General features: G+C 45.4%; 1 protein-coding gene across 1 annotated transcript in view; it reads right to left on the bottom strand.

The window, feature by feature from the left end:
• Positions 1 to 19,332, bottom strand: part of wdr11 (WD repeat domain 11) — a 55,107-nt gene extending 35,775 nt beyond the window's left edge. Inside the window, exons 1-9 of the mRNA XM_084470532.1 lie at positions 19,168 to 19,332; positions 16,413 to 16,524; positions 15,056 to 15,209; positions 14,276 to 14,449; positions 13,723 to 13,927; positions 7,154 to 7,319; positions 5,265 to 5,367; positions 3,590 to 3,788; positions 1,185 to 1,285 (exon numbers count right to left, since the gene is read on the bottom strand). Coding sequence (XP_084326658.1) covers positions 1,185 to 1,285; positions 3,590 to 3,788; positions 5,265 to 5,367; positions 7,154 to 7,319; positions 13,723 to 13,927; positions 14,276 to 14,449; positions 15,056 to 15,209; positions 16,413 to 16,524; positions 19,168 to 19,253 — 1,300 coding nt within the window. The 5' untranslated portion in view covers positions 19,254 to 19,332. The remainder of the gene's footprint in view (positions 1 to 1,184; positions 1,286 to 3,589; positions 3,789 to 5,264; positions 5,368 to 7,153; positions 7,320 to 13,722; positions 13,928 to 14,275; positions 14,450 to 15,055; positions 15,210 to 16,412; positions 16,525 to 19,167) is intronic.
• Between the last annotated feature and the right edge of the window lie 1,202 nt (positions 19,333 to 20,534).

Genomic DNA, 20,534 nt, shown 5'->3' with positions numbered 1-20,534 from the left:
AAGACCTTGTCTAAGACACTCCCTCCCTTGCAGCTAATCATGTTTCTCCCAAACAAACAATGAACTATTCGATGAACAATGTTGGTCAACCCTTATGACCTTACAATGTAGATAAGAAACTACAACTCTGCACTCACACACACACACTGGGGGAGGGACAGCAACACACACACACACCAGGGAGGGACGGCAACACACACACACACACACACACACACACACACACACACACACACACACACACACACACACACACACACACACACACACACAAACACACACAAACACACACAAACACACACACAGGGTGAGATAAACGTTTGTTTGCTAATCTTTTGCAGGATACAAAGGGAACGGCAAATGATGGGAGACATTAAGGCTGGATACTGCGTTGGATCAACCAGGGATCCCACGTCTGTATTTCAGAAATCGGATTCAAAGTTACAGTGGAGGGCAAACAGGAACCCAGCCTGACAGGGTAGGATAACACTTTAGTAATCCCCCAAGGGGAATGCAGGTGCAATAGGCAGCAGCATGGGGGAGATAGGATAACACCTGAAGCATTGGCCCAATCCAACACAAAGGGGGGGGGGAAGAGAGAGAGAGAGAGAGAGAGAGAGAGAGAGAGAGAGAGAGAGAGAGAGAGAGAGAGAGAGAGAGAGAGTGCAGAGAGTAGAAGAGTTGAGAGAGAGAGAGAGAGAGAGAGAGAGAGAGAGAGAGAGAGAGAGAGAGAGAGAGAGAGAGAGAGAGAGAGAGGAAATCCCCAGTGCACACCAGTTTGCAGCTGCTTGGACTTGCCTTGAATATAACAGGAAAAGAAAGGGAGCAAGAGCAAAATAGAGAGAGCAAGATTGTGGTCTGTGCTGACCGCAGACCGCAGACAGAACATATACAGAGCTAACCGGGGCAGCAGAGCATTACAACAGTGTGTGAGTGGTAATGCACACCTCTGCCCTCCCATTGCATCGGTTCCACACAGACACGCAGCATTACAGAGATGATGCCGAGTTGGACTAGTGCCTTCTGCTCAGTCCGTGGCCCATACAGCCATATAATATAATAACATCTGAATGGAAAACTGTGTTTTACAGAGGGAGGTGGAGGTGGACGTTCATACTATAGGACGCAGTGCGTTGACCATATATCCCAGTGCTCTGGGTAAGGAGGGCGGTCCGGAGACCTACCGATCATGGTGTTGAGGGAGAGCTCCTGGATCCTCTTCTGGTTGTGGGCCAGCGGAGCCCCACAGAACGACACCGGGGAGTAGAGGGGAGACAGGCTGGACCTGAGCAGGGGTCAAAGGGTAGAAGGGTTACATTGTTGTGAAGACTGAAAGACTGATTACCTTTATAAAATAAATGATTTAAAATACCTTTGCCTGTATATTTGTATGTATGTCAATTACGGCACCCATTGCACTCCTGATCATCCCTGTAAGGAGGGTTCCCCGCTCTGCGTTCTAATAAAGGGAGGTTATTCTTGCCCGCTTGAGGGCTAGCGTCAGGGGGATGTCATAAATATACAGCCTGTTAGGCCCTTTGAGACTGTACCTGTGATTAAGGGCTATACAAATAAAATGAATGTTAATTGAATTCAAACATGAATGTTGACAACCACTAGAGCTGTCCCAAACGATTATTTTTCAAACGATTAGTCGACTAATCTGTCGATTAATTTTAATCTTTAATCTAATGATCAAAACATTTCTTGTTAACATGTGTATACGTGTGTGTGTGTGTGTGTGTGTGTGTGTGTGTGTGTGTGTGTGTGAGAAAAGGTCATCTTCGTTGTTCTATGATTGTAGGCTTGTGTAGCCTTCTGGGCTTGTGTTTGCGCACAAGCACGCGCACACGCACGGGACAAGCAATAGGAGTATAAAAGACGTCTCTATTGAACGGAGAAAATAACTAGACAATAGTAGTTGCTGACTTATTTTCTTAACTATATACAGTCCTATTAGTTTCTCGCTCTCCTCTCTTAGTCACATCTTCATGGTAGCCTACATCAGTATCCTCATGAATTTGTACCGATTGCGCAATCGCTCGCTGAAATTGCAGAGGTATACATTTAAGCCAGCGGTCCATTTTTGCATTAGTCTACTGAAAGCTCATAGCGATGGAAATAATTGCCAAGAACAGCACATGGGTCGTGTTTTTCCTTTTGACAGGGAGAGAATGAGAAGGAGCAAGCACGAAGGGGTTCTGTGTGCCTGCGTGCGTGCACGTGTGTGTGTGTGTGTGTGTGTGTGACAAAGATTGTACGAAGGACAGATGCGCCACTGAAATCGGAAGATGGTTCGTCAAGTGAAGTCAATAGACCCCGCATTATGCTGGCCTGGGTTGCGGGATTAAAAAAAAAAAAGCGCAATACCCGCAATCCCGCACTGAAATTTAAGCCCTTAACGTTTACTCAGAGTAGGATCTTTGGTTTACTACTGCAACTGCTTGATAAATTAACATTCCAGGGTGGGGAAGGGGGGAAATCAACAGAACTTACGGTGTTTTGCTGCCATCCTGGGAGAGAGAACGGGGAGAGAAAAAAAAAAAAACGGGGACGACACGTTGACGCAAATTATTCACGTCAACTAATTTATGACGTTGATTACGTTGACTATGTCGACAAGTCGTCCCAGCTCTAACAACGACAAATGGGATGTGTGCCGATGTGTGCCTATATATATATATACACATACAATTTGAAAACCTTTGACACATAATGTAGGATCATTGGGATGTTTGCATAAATGTATAAATAGAGTCTGCAGCGCAATAGAGCACAATAGGGTTATATATTAATAGAGCACAATAGGGCTATTTTCTTAGCCTGATAATAGTCCTCAATTTCTAAATCCTTTCACTCCATAATCCTTCAGTGTGACTCTTCGCCTGAGCTGCTTTCTCAAACTGAGATGGGGGGGGGGGGGCTTGCTTCCACGTGGAGGGCTCACGATTCTGCAAGTGAGGTTAATCCCACAAATGTTTTCTGTCAATACAGCTTCAAAATTAGAATCCATAGCACGGAATCCCAACTTTTACGATGGGAGGCGCCGTGTTGTTGTTTTATCGCTCGCTGAGAACAAACAGACGCGGTCAGCATATTTATTCTTTTCAAGTCCTGCCTCGGCTGGTTGGCTTAGTGAAAGATGTCACCAGACCCTGGATCTCAGAATAACATTAAGAAGTGACTTGGGGATTCAGGGGCTTGAACCTGAATCAGTTCATTCATTTAGGAATAACTCGTATGAAAAACATGTGTGTGTGTGTGTGTGTGTGTGTGTGTGTGTGTGTGTGTGTGCCTGTGAGTGTGTCAGTGAGTGAGTGAGTGAGTGACAGAGCGGTAGAGAGGTAAAGGTAGCAGTAGAACGAGAGGTAGAGAGAGAAAGACAGGTAGAGAGAGCTAGAGAAAGAGAGGTAGGGAGAGAAAGAGAGAGAGAGAGAGGTAGAGAACGATAGAGAGAGAGACAAGGAGAGAGGTAGAGGTAGAGGGAGAGAGAGAGAGAGAGAGAGAGACACACACACACACACACACACACACATACACACACACACACACACAGAGACAGAGGGACAGGGAGAATGTGATGCCGTACCCTGGGTTTGTGGGGGCCCGCCCGGTGTGGGCCTTCAGCTCCCACAGCATGACGCGGCCGTCGCTGACCGTCAGCCCGGCGCTGTTCTCGCTGACCGGGCAGATGACCATGCGGTACGGCCGCACCGTCTTGGTGACCCGGATGGCGTCGCACTGGGAGCGCAGGTCATACACCAGCTCCTGGGTACTCTGCTCTGGGTCTGGGGGAGGAGGGGGAGGACGAGGAAGAGGAGGAGGAGGAGGAGGAGGAGGAGAGGGGGGGAGGGAGGAGGAGGAGGAGAGGGGGGGAGGGGGGGGAGGAGGAGGAGGGAGGAGGAGGGGAGGGAAGGAGGTGGAGGGGGAGGGAAGGAGGTGGAGGGGGAGGGAAGGAGGAGGAGGAGGGGGGGATGAGGGGGGAGGATGAGGAAGAGAATGAGTGGGAGGAGAGGAGGAGGGGGGGAGGAAGAGAGGGGGGGAGGAGGAGAGGGGGGGAGGAAGAAAGAAGAAGAGAAGGAGGAGGAAGAGGAAGATGAGATGGATAACGTGGCAGAGGAAGGGGGAGACGAGGCAGAGGAGGAAGAGGTTATTTGGTGAAGGATTTTGCGTTGCATAATGGTTATTTTTCTTTTTCTTTTTACTTTTCTTCTTTTGCTCCATTGTGATTTTAATTGAATCGGAAATGTGTTTGCTTCGTGTTATGTACGCCAGCACATTGAAAATGAACTTGGTTTGACTTCACTAGGAACCAAGGTCGGTACAATTATTTAATTTGAGACTGAAGCAAATGGAATAATGTACCTATTTCCAACACCTTTATTCAACACATATCAGTGAAGGTATAATGAGAGAATGACAAATAGTCGCGGCCGTACCAGAGGAGGGCACAAGGAAACTAATTTCATTCAGATGGAGAACGCGGGCCATGTGCAATGGCGATAATAATAGAGCGCCTCGGAGAGACAGAGAGCCACAGTTGACTCTCGGCGACCTCTCACCGAACGCGGAGGATAAAAGGATAAAAGGCCACCGGAGCTTGGAGGAAGGCTTTCACGCTCGCACAGTCCTGCTCTTTAGCTGGACGGACAGACGGACAGACGGACGGCGACTGGGATCACGGGCGGTGTTAATAGAAAATTCCCCTTAACCTTTGTTTTTGAATCTCTCTGTGACATTTTACATTTGCGTCAAAATGCATTTAGAGAGCCGTAATGTGCTGTTTAAATTAATGGCGGTGTTATTATCTGTAACGGGAAACACGGCGACAGATTACGCAATGTAAAAAAGGGGTCCACATAATGTCTGCAAAAAGGAAAACAAACGTGGGGGAACGAAATACAGTTTTATGACTGTCGTGTGATGGATGATTATTAATAGGAGTGCACCGAGGTTGGAGTAAGAGATACAGGAGTGAACAGGAGTCAATGTGATGTACATATATAGTGTGCTTGTATGTGTGCTTGTATGAGTAGGAGGTTTGACGTATGTGTTAGTGTGTAGGTGCGTGTGGGTGTGGGTGTCAGCGTAGGTGTATGTGTCGGTGTGTGTGTATCGATGTGTGTAAGTATGTGTGTGTGTAAGTGTGTGTAGGTGCGTGTCTCTGTGTAAGTGTGTGTGTCTCTGTGTAAGTGCATCTGTGTAAGTGTGTAAGTGTGTAAGTGTGTGTGTGTGTGTGTGTGTGTGTGTGTGTGCGTTCCTACCCGCTGCCTCATCAGGAGCAGTGGTTGATCGACAGACCCGGAGGGTGATGCAGCCGTTCTCATGGAGACAGTAGAGAGCATCCCTCTGGGTGCAGGGGATCACCTGAACGCACACACAGACACACGTGTTACAAGCACTGCATTTCAAACAACACATAACACATACATATACTACTGCCAAAGGTTTAGCTTTTAGCTTTGATGGCGTTTCATCCGACCCCGGTGGCAGCATTTACTTTCAATTCTAGGGTGAGCCGTTCCTTTAAAACGCAGACACAAGACACGACAATGAAAAAAAAAAAACTCATCTCCAATTTGAGTACTTAAGTGATTAGCTCGTAATGTTTTTTTTAAATAGGGATTAGAAGCCGACTGCTTGAGGAAATGGATTTGCTCAAGTTAACAAATCTCAAAACCACGCAATAAGCGGTAACAATAAAAGCACTGAGACCGTAATGAGTGGTGGGCTTAAAAGACAGAAGCCGAGCAGTGTAGCGATGGTGGAGGCAGCGGACCGCCGACCGACGTGGTGCACCACAGGCCAATTACACCCGGCACACATCGCTATAGCCCACTCATCTGGACATCTGACCAGTGGCTCTCCTTCTCCCCTGATCCTTTGTGAAGACACAGTGTACTGTCCTGATTGTGTGTGTGTGTGTGTGTGTGTGTGTGTGTGTGTGTGTGTGTGTGTGTGTGTGTGTGTGTGTGTGTGTGTGTGTGTGTGTGTGTGTGTGTGTGTGTGTGTGTGTGTGTGTGCGTGTGTGTGTGTACGTGCGTGTGTGCGCAGGCCTTTGGGTGTGTGTGAGATACAAATCTGAGAAACATGAACACAGACACCGCTGGACATTTGCAAAGACAAACCTCGACGGAGCCAAAGGCCACAGTTAATAAATTGACGCCCGCAGACAGAAACAACTAATTGCAGTCATCAACTAAAGGGCAGTCAAATGCTAGGGACTATTATTACCACAGCCCCCCTCCTCGTTTTTCCAATTAACTATCTTCTGAAACAAAGGGACACATGACTAACACTCCCGGACCAGCAGAACTAAAGAGAGCATCAGACACCACTTCAGACGGCCCCCCGCTGTGGGGGAAGGCTCCGATCGGCCATGCTGTGCTCCTGAATGAGTTTTGACATGTTGGGCTGATAGGACCAGGGTTTGTGTGTGCGGGGGTGTTTAAAGACCATTCCCAAGACTATCATTCAGAGCAGGGGGGAGGGAGAGGGAGGGAGGGGGAGGGATGGGGAGGGGGGGGTTATTCGGCTTTCCAGGCACAGCATCATTTAAAAAAAAGAATGATTTGTTGAGAGGAAGGGAGGGGTAAAGGAGTGAAGCAATAAGGGAAGTAACTGTTTTAATCGCCCACCGGGTTCAGAGGAGGGGAGGGGAGTGTGTGGTGGAAGAGTTACATCCTGCTGCAATTTCCTTTCCAAAACGGTTTCTATTCATTTATGGAACTTCAGCACACGATAAGGTCAAGTCAAATATTTCCCAGATTTCGGTTTGAAGCTGAACCGGGCCCTTTGCCTCAAGCCCACTTCCAAACCACCAGCTTCTAGAGCCAAACGATAAAAAAAAAATAAGGTAATGGACTGCACTTATTTAGCACTTTTCTAACCAGTGGCCACTCAAAGCGCTTTACAATATCGCCTAACATTCACCCATTCATGCACACACTCACACACCGACGGCGGAGTCAACCACGCAAGGCGACGGCCGGCTCGTCGGGGAGCAGTGAGGGTGAGGGGGCGTCTCGCTCGTCTGGGAGACCTCGACACTCCGCTAGGAGGAGCCGGGGATCGTTTGTAACAGGAAACACTGCGTGCGTGTGTGTGTGCGTCATCCACACGGGGACGCAGGCGTGTTGCGGCGTCCGCTGACCTGGGTGAAGGGCACGCCGGAGCGCTCGATGGCGACCACGCCCACCGTCTGGCTGAGCTCCAGGTCCAGGATGAGGATCTCACGGGGGTACAGCAGCAGCATGTGGTTCCTCTTGGAGGGCAGGTAGGACAGCTGGAGGCAGTCGTTCAGCGTCACCGCCTCAGCCCTGGGGAGGAGACAGAGTGCCGGCCGTCAGTGAAGTGGCCGTCCTTCAGTGGAGAGTGTGCGTGTGTGTGTGTGTGTGTGTGTGTGTGTGTGTGTGTGTGTGTGTGTGTGTGTGTGTGTGTGTGTGTGTTTGATGACTTCATGGTAAGATGTGAGTAATCCTGGCTCCCCTACATGTTTGCTTATCCCTTTTAGGTGGAAAGTGTGACAACTGATGAGCCTAATGCAGAGTGAGGAAAGTCTGTGATGCAGCAAGGCACATATGAGCTGCATGACAAACCCTGTGTGTGTGTGTGTGTGTGTGTGTGTGTGTGTGTGTGTGTGTGTGTGTGTGTGTGTGTGTGTGTGTGTGTGTGTGTGTGTGTGTGTGTGTGTCGCAACACAGGCGGCAGATGCCGAAAATCAAAATGTAGAGTCTTGTAATACTGTTCTTTTTCAGAGAGAGACAGTGAGAGAGAGAAAGAGAGTCGGGGAAAAAAGGGGAGAGCGAGCAAGAGCCAGAGGGGGAGAAAGGTAGAGAGCGAGAGATGGAGGGAGTGCGAGAGAGGGAAAGGGAGGGTGAGAGACAGAGAGAGCTACTCTATTTCAATTCTGGCACCTTTTCCATTGGTTTTGTAATTTTAGGATATTACAGAAGCGAGATGCATTTCACGTCAGACGTAATATTACTTTTCCAAAAAGACCCACCAGTGGGTTGCTACACTGACTTTTTTAAACCTTGCGGTGTCCTGCTGTTTAATAAGGTGAATATGCTGCCTTTATTGTCTGGGCTTTTATCCAATTTACCATTGCAAACCATGAACCAAAAACAAATTGCTGTTCATTATTAGATTTATCCCAACCTTGATTTGGCTACCAAACAGTCGTATGTATTCATATCAGTGCATTCACTTATGCCATTATTACTGCCGGATAGCTTGTCTTAGAAAGCCTGAAGTGAGTTCCACGCCGCAGTAAACATGTCCCAGATCGAGAGGGTAATGAACCGGTTATTGCTGTCGGGGAGGGACGGGGATGGGGACTGGGACGTGGGGGGGGGTGGGGGGGGGGGGCATGTCGGCAGTCCCAACGAAATGACTGCAGAGGAAAAAGACAAACGACAGCCAGGCCTAACGATGAGAGCGGGATGACTCCGGCAGGTATTGGAGACGGAGACCGGCGTCCCAGGGTGCCGCCAAAATGAAACACATGTCCTGCGTGAGGCCGCCAAGAAGATCGCTGCCGGCGGGCGCCTTGCAGAACCACATCACGGCTCCCAGCAGGTGTCCTATTGAATTAGCCCGCGATAACAGCCGCCGCCGCGGGCCAGAGATTATACCTGGTCAGGACTGAAATGCCAGGGACACTTCCAACGTAGAGAACCCCCCTCGGGGCAACCACCGAGCTCCGCGGACATAACTCCTGAAGGAGGCGGTGGTGGCAGAGGGCTGTGATGAAGGGCGGAGGAGAGGAGGAGAGGAGGTGGAGGAGAGGCAGCGGAGCGCAGAAAACAAATCTCACGTCGTCCAGGGAACCGTTAAGCCGCGGCGGAGGAACGCCACGGGGTTATAAAGCAGCAGGGAGTGCCTTGGTTCGTGATAGCGCCGTGCGTGTGTGTATACGATATCAGTCCGATAAGAATGCCGCCGTTGCCGCGGAGACGAGGGCAGAGGGCTGCACGCCGGCACACGGACGCAGTTCTGCCATCGACCGCTCACGCACGGTTATGCATATTTCAGACGGGGGATGCATATTTCATCGAACCGGAAGAGTTATTTGTTAGACAATTTGGCGAGAGGATGGAAAGGAAACTGCCACCTTACAGTGACCTGAATTCTAACGTGTTGTTGCGCTGTAGGAGGAGGAAACAAGGGTGTACCGGAACACTGAGTGTGTATAGTTTGGAGGAGCTGTCTTCTACTGTTTTGGAGAAGAGAAGAGTGTGGGTGTCCGGGGTTTGTGTGAGTGTGTGGGTTTGTGTGACTTTGTGTCGACTGGATCCCCTCCTGCACAAAAAGATTTCTGCCCGGTACGAGACAGACCGACCAATCAAAACCGTTTTTCTGATCTGAGGCGGGATAAATATGTTGACGGTGCAGAGGTGCAGAGTGATAATTATGAGTCTATGATTGCTGTTTACCACTATGGATTCTGTGTTTTGAGAAACGTAAATAAAGTCTTAAAATTTGTATAGTGGCCATGGTGACTTATGACAAACACACCGCAATGTGATTGGTTAATTGGATAAATTCGCTGCCTACAGCCGTAAAAATAAATTAATAATAAACAAATATCGACCTTGGTGGGAATAAAACCAGAACCGCAAATCCTATTTTATGTGTACAGTCCCATTAATTAAAATGATTCGTTATCGATCGCATTCATTCAGTGGCGTAAATATCGACGGTGCAACCGGTGCAGCTGTCCGGGGCCCAGACGCCGTCAGGGGTCCATGGAGGAAGAAAAAATAAAAATCAGATCGCAACTCCGCTACGGCATCGCCCCCCCCCCCCCGCCGTCAACAATCTCGTCCGATTGCACCGGGGCCATCAACATGATGTTGCGCCACTGCATTCAATGATAAAAGACCTAACAACGTGAGCCGTGAGTCAGTGCTCTCCATTACTGCGGACAACTCAGCTAATTATATTAACGCCGTCGATATGTGGCATTAGTATAATATAATTCTACGCCTAATATAATTATTTACTTAGAGAATGCCCTTCAGTGGACAGAACGTTTATAAACCACATGCTGATAGTGGCAATTGGCAATGCTTAAGCCTGTGTACACAATGTATAGGTTAAAGGTGCCATGACAAGACACCAAGTGTGATTAGCCGTTACAAGCCGTTTTGGAAATCTGCCCCTTATGACATCATAAGGGGCAGAAAGTGGGCGTGTCCAGCTAGATGTGTGCTGGATAGATCAGTCTATCAGCCTACCCAGTGGACTGTAGCAAATGTTGCTCATCTATCCGTCACACATCTAGGTGGACACGCACACCTGTGATGTCTTAAGGGGCAGATTTCCAAAACGGCTTGTAACAGCTAATCACACCACACCTGGTGGCATGTCATGGCACCTTTAATAGGAAATATTAATAATAAACTCAATTTGAGCATTTTTTAAATATAATTTTAATATTAAAAATAGGGAACGAAATTCAAATGGGTCTTAAAGGAAGATTGACAGCTCTAGTGTGTGCGTGGGTGAGTGTTTTCCTAAGGGGATAGCATTTATGCTCTCTCATTTGTATTACAAGAATATGCAACGGCAATTTCCTAGAGCAACACATGAATGGACTTTAATTGGCGACAGCATCCTCACGAAAACAAAGACATCACAAAACCAGCTTTTCACTTCTCCCACATGTGTTCTGTATTCAACAACAGCTTTCCCTGTTACAACTGAGACGTTACCTTTGCCAGGGCTTTATCTGCTGCGGATAACAAACTAGATAAAGTAAGACATTTTAACAAAGCAAGAAAACTGACGAGAAAATTGTAGCATGTCACGTAGGAGTGCCATGGAGAAACATTCAAACACTAATCCATGTAATCCATGTAACACTAATTCAGATTTGATATTTAACAGTCAGGTCAGCCTTAAAAATGTCGTCACATTTTTGCGATTGAAATGGCGCAAGGCATAGTAACTAGGCATGATGAGCATTGTAGCCATGACAACACTTATCTCTTCCCAGAGCATTTGGCAAAACCTTTATTTGGCTATATCTACGCACACATCTCTGTGGGCTTTCTGCATAGCTTGTTTTGCATCGATAAAGCAGACAGCGTATTTGATGACTTCATGGTAAGGAGAGAGTAATCCTGACTCCCTTAAATGTTTCTTTATACCTTTGAGGTGGAAAGTGTGACAACTGATGAGCCTAATGCAGAGAGTAAGGAAAGACTGTGATGCAGCAAGGCACATATGAGCTGCTTGACAAACACAATACTCGTGTGTGTGTGTGTGTGTGTGTGTGTGTGTGTGTGTGTGTGTGTGTGTGTGTGTGTGTGTGTGTGTGTGTGTGTGTGTGTGTGTGTGTGTGGGGGGGGGGGGGGGGGATTGCAGCCCTGGCACCTCCAATCAAGTCCTGTTGAACAAGGCGCCAAGTCTTGATAAAACACGAGGTGAGACTTCTGCATGGACGCAGCAGGCTCCAGACTGGTCTGGGGTGGGTGGGAGTTGTTCATGATACAACACTGTACCCCTAGGGAGTCTGATGACAGCCCATCCAGCACCCCAGCCACAGAGGAGGTGAGAGGGACTGCCACTCACATGAGAGAGAGCGGGATCAAGAGAGAGAGCGTGAGAGCGAGCGCGAGAACGAGAACGAGAGCGAGAGAAATAGCAGAGCGGGGGGAAATGGAAAGCAAAAGGAAGCGAGAGATCCGGTCACACAGAAACCGGTGTGACACATACAGAATAAGAAAATAAAGTAAGACAAAAGGGCTGGTTTGTTATTAAGGCTGATTGGCTGGGACAGTGGAGGGAGGCACAGGGGAGACGTTATAAATAAGGCTGTCTGACAGTCAGGACTGAGTCAGGGAGCCAGGGAGGCTGGCAGCACATCAAACAAGCCTCTGGGCCAGATCCCCTCTCGGCTGTTTTAAAACTAATTAGCTTTCACGTTTTCCAACCATTAAGGCCGTTAAAGGTGATAAAACCATCAGCCATTCATCTCGGCTCCTTGCAGTGTTGGAGAACAGATCTTAAATCTGTTGGACCCCGGCGCTGCACGCCTCGCAGCATGTGCTGTCATCTCTGTATAGTCCAGTCCAGCCCCTGCAACGAGAGGAACTGTGCCATTCTGCCCACAGACTTCCCTTCTCATTACCGTGCGGAGAAATCACCACTAGTCTCACAAGCAACTCTAAAAGCTCAGCCCCGATTTTTTGTTCTCGGTCATGACGATTGACTCCACCGTGAGTACACTCGTCAGCCTCTCTTCAGGCACAATGAAGCCAGTTTGCCCCAGCGAGGATAATGGATCAGGACAATGCACAACCCGGGTTGTGCTTCGCAATGCATCGCACACTGAACACACTGTACCGGGAGTTAGTCTTCCCCTGTCTAACAGAGTTTAGTGATGACTCGATAAGGGAGCCCTGCTTGTGCATGCCAGTCTATTCATGAGCGACGGAGAAACAGTCCGGTGTGTGGGTGTGTGCTGTGTGTAGTTCTCAACAGGCAGGCGTTACGACAGAATGACCATCAGCAGCGTTGGGCTGAACCGCGCTGGATTCCGTCTTCGTGACACGTTTCAGTGTGAGGAGGAATAAATGAGCCCATTCTTTTCCCTCCTCCCTTGGGGATTGAGACAACAAGCTAAATTGGTTCTTCAGGGGCACACGTTGAAGAAATTGAGCAAGGCTACTACGGCAAACTTTTAAAGTACGAAATGAAACCAAGAGCTGCCGGCACGAGCTATCAACTATCTCTGTATGAAACCTCTACAGCTCAGGCAGAAAGACCCAGCCTTCACAGCCCACTGCAAACAGGTGTTTTCAGTTTTTCTCAAGATCAAGTTGACAAGTCATACGTCGTGACTTGTCAAGGCACATTAAAAATGTTGCTAAAAGATGGGTTTAGTGAACGAGTAGTCTAATAAAAATGGAAATGCCTGCAAATTACAAGTCAGACAATATATTGTATTTATTATCAGAGCAATTTGAAATGTAATATCATATTTTTTATAACAAAATCCAATTTTGAATGAGGCTGCAAAACATTCAGTAACATCAATCATTGCAGTGGGCTCTCCATAAAGAACGTGTTCTGCGGTCGACCGGTTATGACGGACGTAGAAGTTATGAGTTGTTGTTGTTGTGGTTTTAATCAGAATAATCATCAAAAATAAATCATCGTCTGTCAAGACAGTGTAATAATGAACGTGAAGTGGAATAAACAACAACCACATCATAGAGTAGATTGCCACAGTTAACAACAATAATCAGATATTAGCTACTTTAATGTTTAACTTGGGGCTTTTTGCATATTGTTTTTCATGGGATTGTAGAGCAGGTTCACTGGCAACCGGAAGGTTGCTAGTTCGAGTGTATCCCTGGGCAAGACACCTCACCCTAACCGCTCGTGACGAGATGGCCATGGTTGACAACACGTCAGTGTGTGAATGTGTGTATGAGTGAGTGTATGTTAGGCAACAATTGTAAAGTGCTTTGAGTGGCCACTGGTTAGAAAAGAGTTCTATAAATGCAGTCCATTAGCCATAAGCCATTGTTGCGTTGCCAAGGAAACATCTGGCCAACAGTTGTACTTGCCCTACATTTCTAACGTGGGATGTCTAGCGCATTGATTTGAAGGTCGTGGACGGCTAAAAGCCAGAGGATTCCCTTATCTATGAATAACGGTACAAACGACACCCGCCCACAAAGTGGTCAGCTGGCGGTCAGCTCTTACGTGGGCTTCTCGTTGGTGATGAGGACCTTGACCTTGTTCAGGGCCTTCTTGGCTCCGGTGGGGGCTGGCGCCGTGGGGGCGGGGGCAGGCTTGTTGTGGGCGGGGCTGGCGTGGGGGCTGGCGATGTACACCTTCTTGCCAGTGCTTCCAGGAGGCTTGGCGGGCGTGAAGTCGTTGATGAACACTATCCCCTCGCTGGTCAACACTGGAGGGGAGGGGGAGAGAAAGGGAGAACGAGAAAGAGAGAGAGAACGAGAAAGAGAGAGAAAGAGAAAGAGAGAGAAAGAGAGAGAAAGAGAAAGAGAGAGAGAGCAAGAAAGAGAGAGACAGAAAAAAACAGACAGAGAGATGAAGACACAAGAGAGAGAAAAGACAGAGACAGAGAGAGAGAGATAAACAAGTTAGAACAAAAAGTCAAAAGAAAGGAGGTTACAAAGTATCTGCTGCTGGATTTGAAACAGAATTGTTTTCCATTTGAACTACGGCTTTCCCAGCTGAGTGGTTGAATTCACAGAGCATGGCGCCCGAGGCGGCTAAGAGTGTGGGCACGTACGGGCCATGTTGGAGGGGTCGAAGGGGTCGAAGGAGAAGGACAGGATGTTCTCGGCGTAGCTCTTCTTCCACAGCTTGGTGCCCGTGTCTCCGTTCCACAGAACAATGTAATTTGGGGGATGAACGGCCAGCAGGAGGTCACGGGACGCGTCCTGATTCCACAGCCACTCCAGGTCTGGCGACACATCAGGGGGGAGGGAGGGGAGGGTGGTGAAGGCGGGGGAGGGAGGGGAGGGACGAGCAATAGAGGAGAGAGAAGCCGTTCATTAAAATCAATAACCAGCACTTTCGGCTGTGTTGTACGGTGTGTAGAAAGTAAAAGAACAAAAAAATGATTAAACTCTTTTTTTTTTATGACAAACACTTTGCTCAACATGGCCTTGGGTGATTGTGAAACTTGAGTAAAAGTGGATGACGGACTTGAGTTTCACAAAGTAAAGTGATGGCTCAATGGAGAAGTTCCTCATCATTGCTCTTGCCTATTTTGCTTTTTAAGATTGCAGCATTAGTGTCGATGTCACAACTTTGTAGGATTCAGCAACTTTTTGCGGCCATCCAGTATCTTTATTACGATGTATTGTTCCATTGCCATTCCATGTGAGGTGGTAAATGGTTGGACATATGCCCGGATAGGATGCACAACATCCTATCCTTATGTAACGATTAGTTGCCATACAATAAATCCAAATTTTAATCATCGAATTAGCAAGTAAATCCTACCATTCCGACTGATCTGATTATAACAAGTATGATTATCATAATCCGAAGCCCTGGTCTATACCTTGGATGGGTTTGGAGTGCTCCTGGATCTCACAGTGGGCCGTGCCACTGACCACGTCCCAGACGATGATCTTCCCCGAGGCGTCTCCCGAAGCCAGCCGGAGAGAGTAGGGCGAGCTCAGGCTGTGGTGGTAGTTCTCCCTGGACCATTTCACCTGCCCAAGATACAAACACAGCACTGAGGAAATGACTCAAGACGCAACAGCCATGAGTCGAAAAGACTGAAGAATGGAAATGGAAGAGACAGAGAGGATCCAGGGGTCTGTACTTACTGTCACCTTGTGAGACGTTTTACTTTGCAGAATAAAAACAATATCTCAGAAAATACATCAGTTGTTTTTATAACCTCAAGCTGTTGTCTTCTTTAACCTTTACTGTTGCTTCACTTATTCATGCCAGCCTCTATCTTTGGCGCTGGATTCTGGCTTGTAAGAATATGTTTGGCAGTTCTGCAGCAGAGCTTTACAAGACAAAAGTATGCTCTGGATTGAGAAATTAATTGTTTTAAATTGAGGCTTATTGTTGATGAGCCAGAGGCGGAGCCAGACTTTGTGTACATCCGGGGCTTAGCCCTGAGGGTGGTCTGTCCCCCAGAAAATTTTGAATTTCTAAGATGCGATTTCCTGCATTCTAGTCCATTTTAGGGTGACCTGCTGGACATTGGCAAATCCTAAATCACTTTTAAGAATTTAGAGTTTAGAATGTATATGAATCTATCTGTTGGTGGAATTCTACTTTTCTTGTTGTGGCGTGTTGAAATAGTCTGAGGGAAATTAAGGTTTTTGTTGTTGACAATTTGCCCAGTAATAAGGCTTAATGTAATGTATAGGGAACATGATGTCAAAAAAAAAAAAAAAGATCCGGGGCTTTTGAAGTGAGATTCGGGGCTTCAGTCCCGAAAGCCACCCCCCCCGCTCCGCCCCTGTGATGAGCTATTAATAATGAGTAGTAAACACATACTTCCTATGACATGATTTGCCAGGTCTTTCAGAGCAAGTATCGCAATGGGACGCAAAAGGATGGGACCTTCCATTTGGGTGCAAAATATGTATTATTAAATTATTAACTATAATAATATATATAATTAAAATAAATGTATTATTTATTAGAATTGTAGAAATTCCAGGAAATAGCGACAGACAATATTGATACACCTAATGCATAAAAACCCACATATATACACATATATATATGTGTATATGTATGTGTATGTGTGGGTTTTTATGCATTAGTCGCATGCATATATATGCATATATATATATATATATATATATATAAATAAACACACCAATGTAAATTGTATGGATGGAGTGTGTCAATGTGAAGGGATGACTGATGTGGAACAGGGAGACTCTCACCTTCACCACAGTGGCTTTGTGCCTCTCAAGGACCTGGATGGTCTGGGTGGTTTTGGGATCGATGATGAGGATGCTGGAGTGGCATCCTTGAGCTATTAACCCCTGCCAGCCCCTGGGGAGCAGATAGACCAATGCACAGGAGACAGCATGGAGATTCAGGATTCAAGAACGCCATTCATCACGTACGAATACAGAATGTACAGTAATGTGAAAGGGGAAATGCTTATAGGATGGTTCAAAAACAACAACAGTAACAGTATTCACAATTACAGGTTTTCTCAATCGTTTAAACACGTTTTCTGAAACTATAGCTCAATTTCTCAAAACTCTAAACACAAACCTGAGAAGAGTTAATCAATTTGTCAAAACTCCACAAATTATTCTCAAAACTTTTTCCACCAAACAGTAAACATGGCTATCATTTGAATATCTCTTAGAGAGCATCAATTAAACACTGGTGTGATCAATTCAAAACACTTCCATCAAAATAATATTTACATATGTTTTGGCTTCATGAGGCCATGTTACATATTCCTATAAAATTGTTTAGAAATAGCTTTCTTTTTTTAAGTTGTAATTAGATGGTACGTATATAGTATAAAGACTGTTGCCCTATTGTAATACAATACTGTGAATATATCATATAAATATTGCATTGACACAATCGTTTCAGAATAGGATACAATGGATATTTGTCTATCCAATGAGCTGCAAAGGGCTAAACTCACAACCCAGCTTCCCAGAGTCATACTGTACACTTATAGTTGATACTGCAACATTCTTAGATTTCTGAGAATACACAAATATTACCTATTTTTGCAAAACTCACAGTACTGTAATTGCACTGATACAGTAAGTAAAATGAAAAACACTACAGTAAGAAAATGTTTAGACTGTCTTTCAGGGGATGTAACAATGAGCTCAGTGCACAAATACAAAAAGGTAACAAATAATTTACTGTATTTGTTATTGTAATACATAAAGTAAAATGTTCAGCTGAACTGACAGCAAAAAAAAAAAGGTTTTCGCCCACAAAAAAATAAAATAAGATATACAATTTGTTGAAACAGATCTAAATAAAAATCAGACTGCATCCCGCCTCCGAGCCTGATCAGGCCAGAGCTCATCTACAACACAGTAGAGCTCACCTGAGGCCTCTTTTATGCTCTGACACATGATTGGATTTTGAACAGGTGAGAAGAGAGTGAGACTAATTGGTAATTGAGAGAACAGTGTTTTCCAGGTGAACCAAGTGTGCTAAATGATGAGATTTGTGCTTAGAGTTTTGCAAAAATGTGATTTAGAATTTCTATATGTGTACAGTGGAACAGTGGAAACAGTAGAGTTTAGCACTCTGGAGTTTTGTAGTTGATACATGAGCTTCAAGTTTTCAGCATTGTGTGCATAGTTCCATTGTTTGTGTGTATACAATCGAGAAAAATGGTAAGAACAATAATATTTACAGTGAAAGGAAGCAACACTATTTGCAATAGGGAAAGATGTAAAACGCTCCGCTCTCCTCAGCTTTTAGTGCAAAGACAAAAAGGTAAAACTGAGTAAAGGGATGGGGATGGAGGGAGGGACAGTAATGGTTGCTTTCACTGCTGACTGACCAAGGGTGAATGAAGCATGGGAAAAATGTTATGGGTGAGTCAATTCAAAGTAATAATCGCCATCTCAACAGGATCTCCCTGTTCTTAATCTATTTTATAAAATATGTATTTACGTGGCAGGTCAACATAAAAAATAAATAAAGGCATGATTGGAATGTGAGAAAAGAGAATCAGTGACCATAGGTCAGACCTAGAGGGGTAAAAATTATGTGATGGAAAAGGTGCATGCTAAATGTTGCATGTTAAGTTCCAAAAATAGGTAAAGGCAAACAAAATAATAATTAGTCATATAATATGATAAAATAAATATGAATAGTGCAACTGCTGGTATCATATATCTATTATATATCATTATGAAGTGGCATAAAGTGATAAGTGATCAAATATAATGTATATTTGATGAATAGATAAGTGTGATGTAAATAGAGTGGCAGATAATGTTATATTCTGCATGCAAGTGTTTTTTTCTAATTCTAGTTAGTGACAGGGTTAGAAAAAAAAACTATGAAGGGCCCATTCTTAATACACATTTAAAAAACAAAAGAATCATAAACATATAGGCTTTAAGCCTTCCTTATCATTAAGCCTTCCTTGACATTTGACACAAATCCAAGAAAACATTTATTGGTGTGTCTTTAATCGAACAGATTTGTCTTCAACCAAAGGAACTCAATGAAAACAAGGGGGTTCCTGACCACTGTAATACACAGACCTTACGTCTGCAATTAAAAGACAATCATGTGCCTTTATTGATCTACATGGGCCTAGTGATCATGTCAATGCATGTGTCAATGCATACCAACAAGTGCATGCTTCGTAATACACTGCTTGCAGCATAAGCCGTCCATCACACATTTTGATCATGAATACACTGTACATATCCATGAAGGCAACGTTGATGCGACGAGCTGTCAGGTGACTAATGACAGAGAGAGCATTGATCCCTATCACAGGAACACGTCATTCGCTGCTCATTGATCACTACCAATATACCGTTATTAAATGCACTCCGAGCACCACACCAACAGCAGAGAGCTGACATACCAGACCCGATCTGCCAGTGATGTTCATAGCTCACTGACAGGTCTCAATGGGCCAGTTAGCCAGCCAGGCCAGGCTAGGCTAAGGGCTGCAGTACTCACCAGTCTACAGCCGGTTTGTTCTGCAGATTTAGCGTGCCAGTCAAAGTCCGAGCCGCGAGTTTGATGTTGACGGTGTAAGGAATCATTTTGAAGGACTAAACGCTACGGCTACATTCACAAACACCGCAGAGAGAACGTAGCTTGTGTTGGTTTGGTTGTGTTGAGGGTAAACAGGAAGCACAGCGGTGTGTTTCGTAATAGGCTCCGGCTCAGTGCAGCGGTCCGACATGCGAGACGTTCCGCTACACAGAGATAGAGACTTTCTTTGAGTTTATTCTATTTACTTAAATACATATAAACCATCCACATATAAACCAGCCCTTGATGCTCTTCTTACAATATTTCAAATATGTTTTAATTGATTGCCAACGGACATTGACATTTTTAATGATAAAGTCTTAAAAAAACAATGGGCCTACTCTAGATGCTTCTGTAATTACTACAGTGATATTGATGGATGAAACCTTTCTGTCGTGTTCGGGTCAAATCTGACCAAATGCCTACTTTCATCAATCATAAATATTGTGTTTTACATTTTTTTGTCTCAAGGCCTTATGATGTCTTCCACACTAGGCATTTGAACATATACAATTGCTGATCACCACTTTCATTTAATTTTGAGTGGTTTAGTCAACTTTGTAACACCTGTGGTGTTCCGGGTCAAAAATGACCGCCATAGGAAATTAATGGGTGACCCTATATTGTGTTCATCCATCAGATAGTTCATCGTGTTCATCCATCAGATAGTAGACGAGTACAAATCCACCACCACCACCACCACACGCACGCACAATGTGTCTGTCCTTTGATACTGTTGACCATATTGCTAACAGACCAAAGAACTGTGGTTGACTTGTTGGTATCCTAAACTGAATCAAGTCTTGCAGACAGGGACAACTACGTATTGGAGCCAACCATCCTTGGCCTTCCTTTATTCCAACTTTGCATCTCATCGGGCCAATGTACGCTAAACCTAAAGTCAAGTAATTGCATATCATAATGAGATGACCCTCAACGTGTATAGCTCTAGAGCTCCACTCCATCAGGGCAAATTGGAGATCAATGTTTGAATGTGCCATAATCTCCTGCAGCTTTATAAAGTAGGCCTACAATCTGAATCAATGATCCTTTGTGCCAACGTTTAAATATTCAAAGTAAGTGCTTACCTTAACAGTCTCTTGTGTCTAGAACAAAATAATTGTAGATAACTTGGATTCATTCAGGGAGAATTCAGAGAATTCAGTCATGTCCAGTTAAAATAATATCAGACTATGCTCAAACGACACCTGATGATGTGGTCTGTGTTTACCCGCTAGAGTACTAACAAAAACATGAAAAATTGGACTTTCTGAACCAATTCATAGATC

This window comes from Micromesistius poutassou, assembly GCF_964030765.1.
Source record: "Micromesistius poutassou genome assembly, chromosome: 7".
Taxonomy (NCBI): domain Eukaryota; kingdom Metazoa; phylum Chordata; class Actinopteri; order Gadiformes; family Gadidae; genus Micromesistius; species Micromesistius poutassou.
Note: the sequence above shows the minus strand (reverse complement) of the source record. Positions and strands in the feature narration are given on the sequence as shown.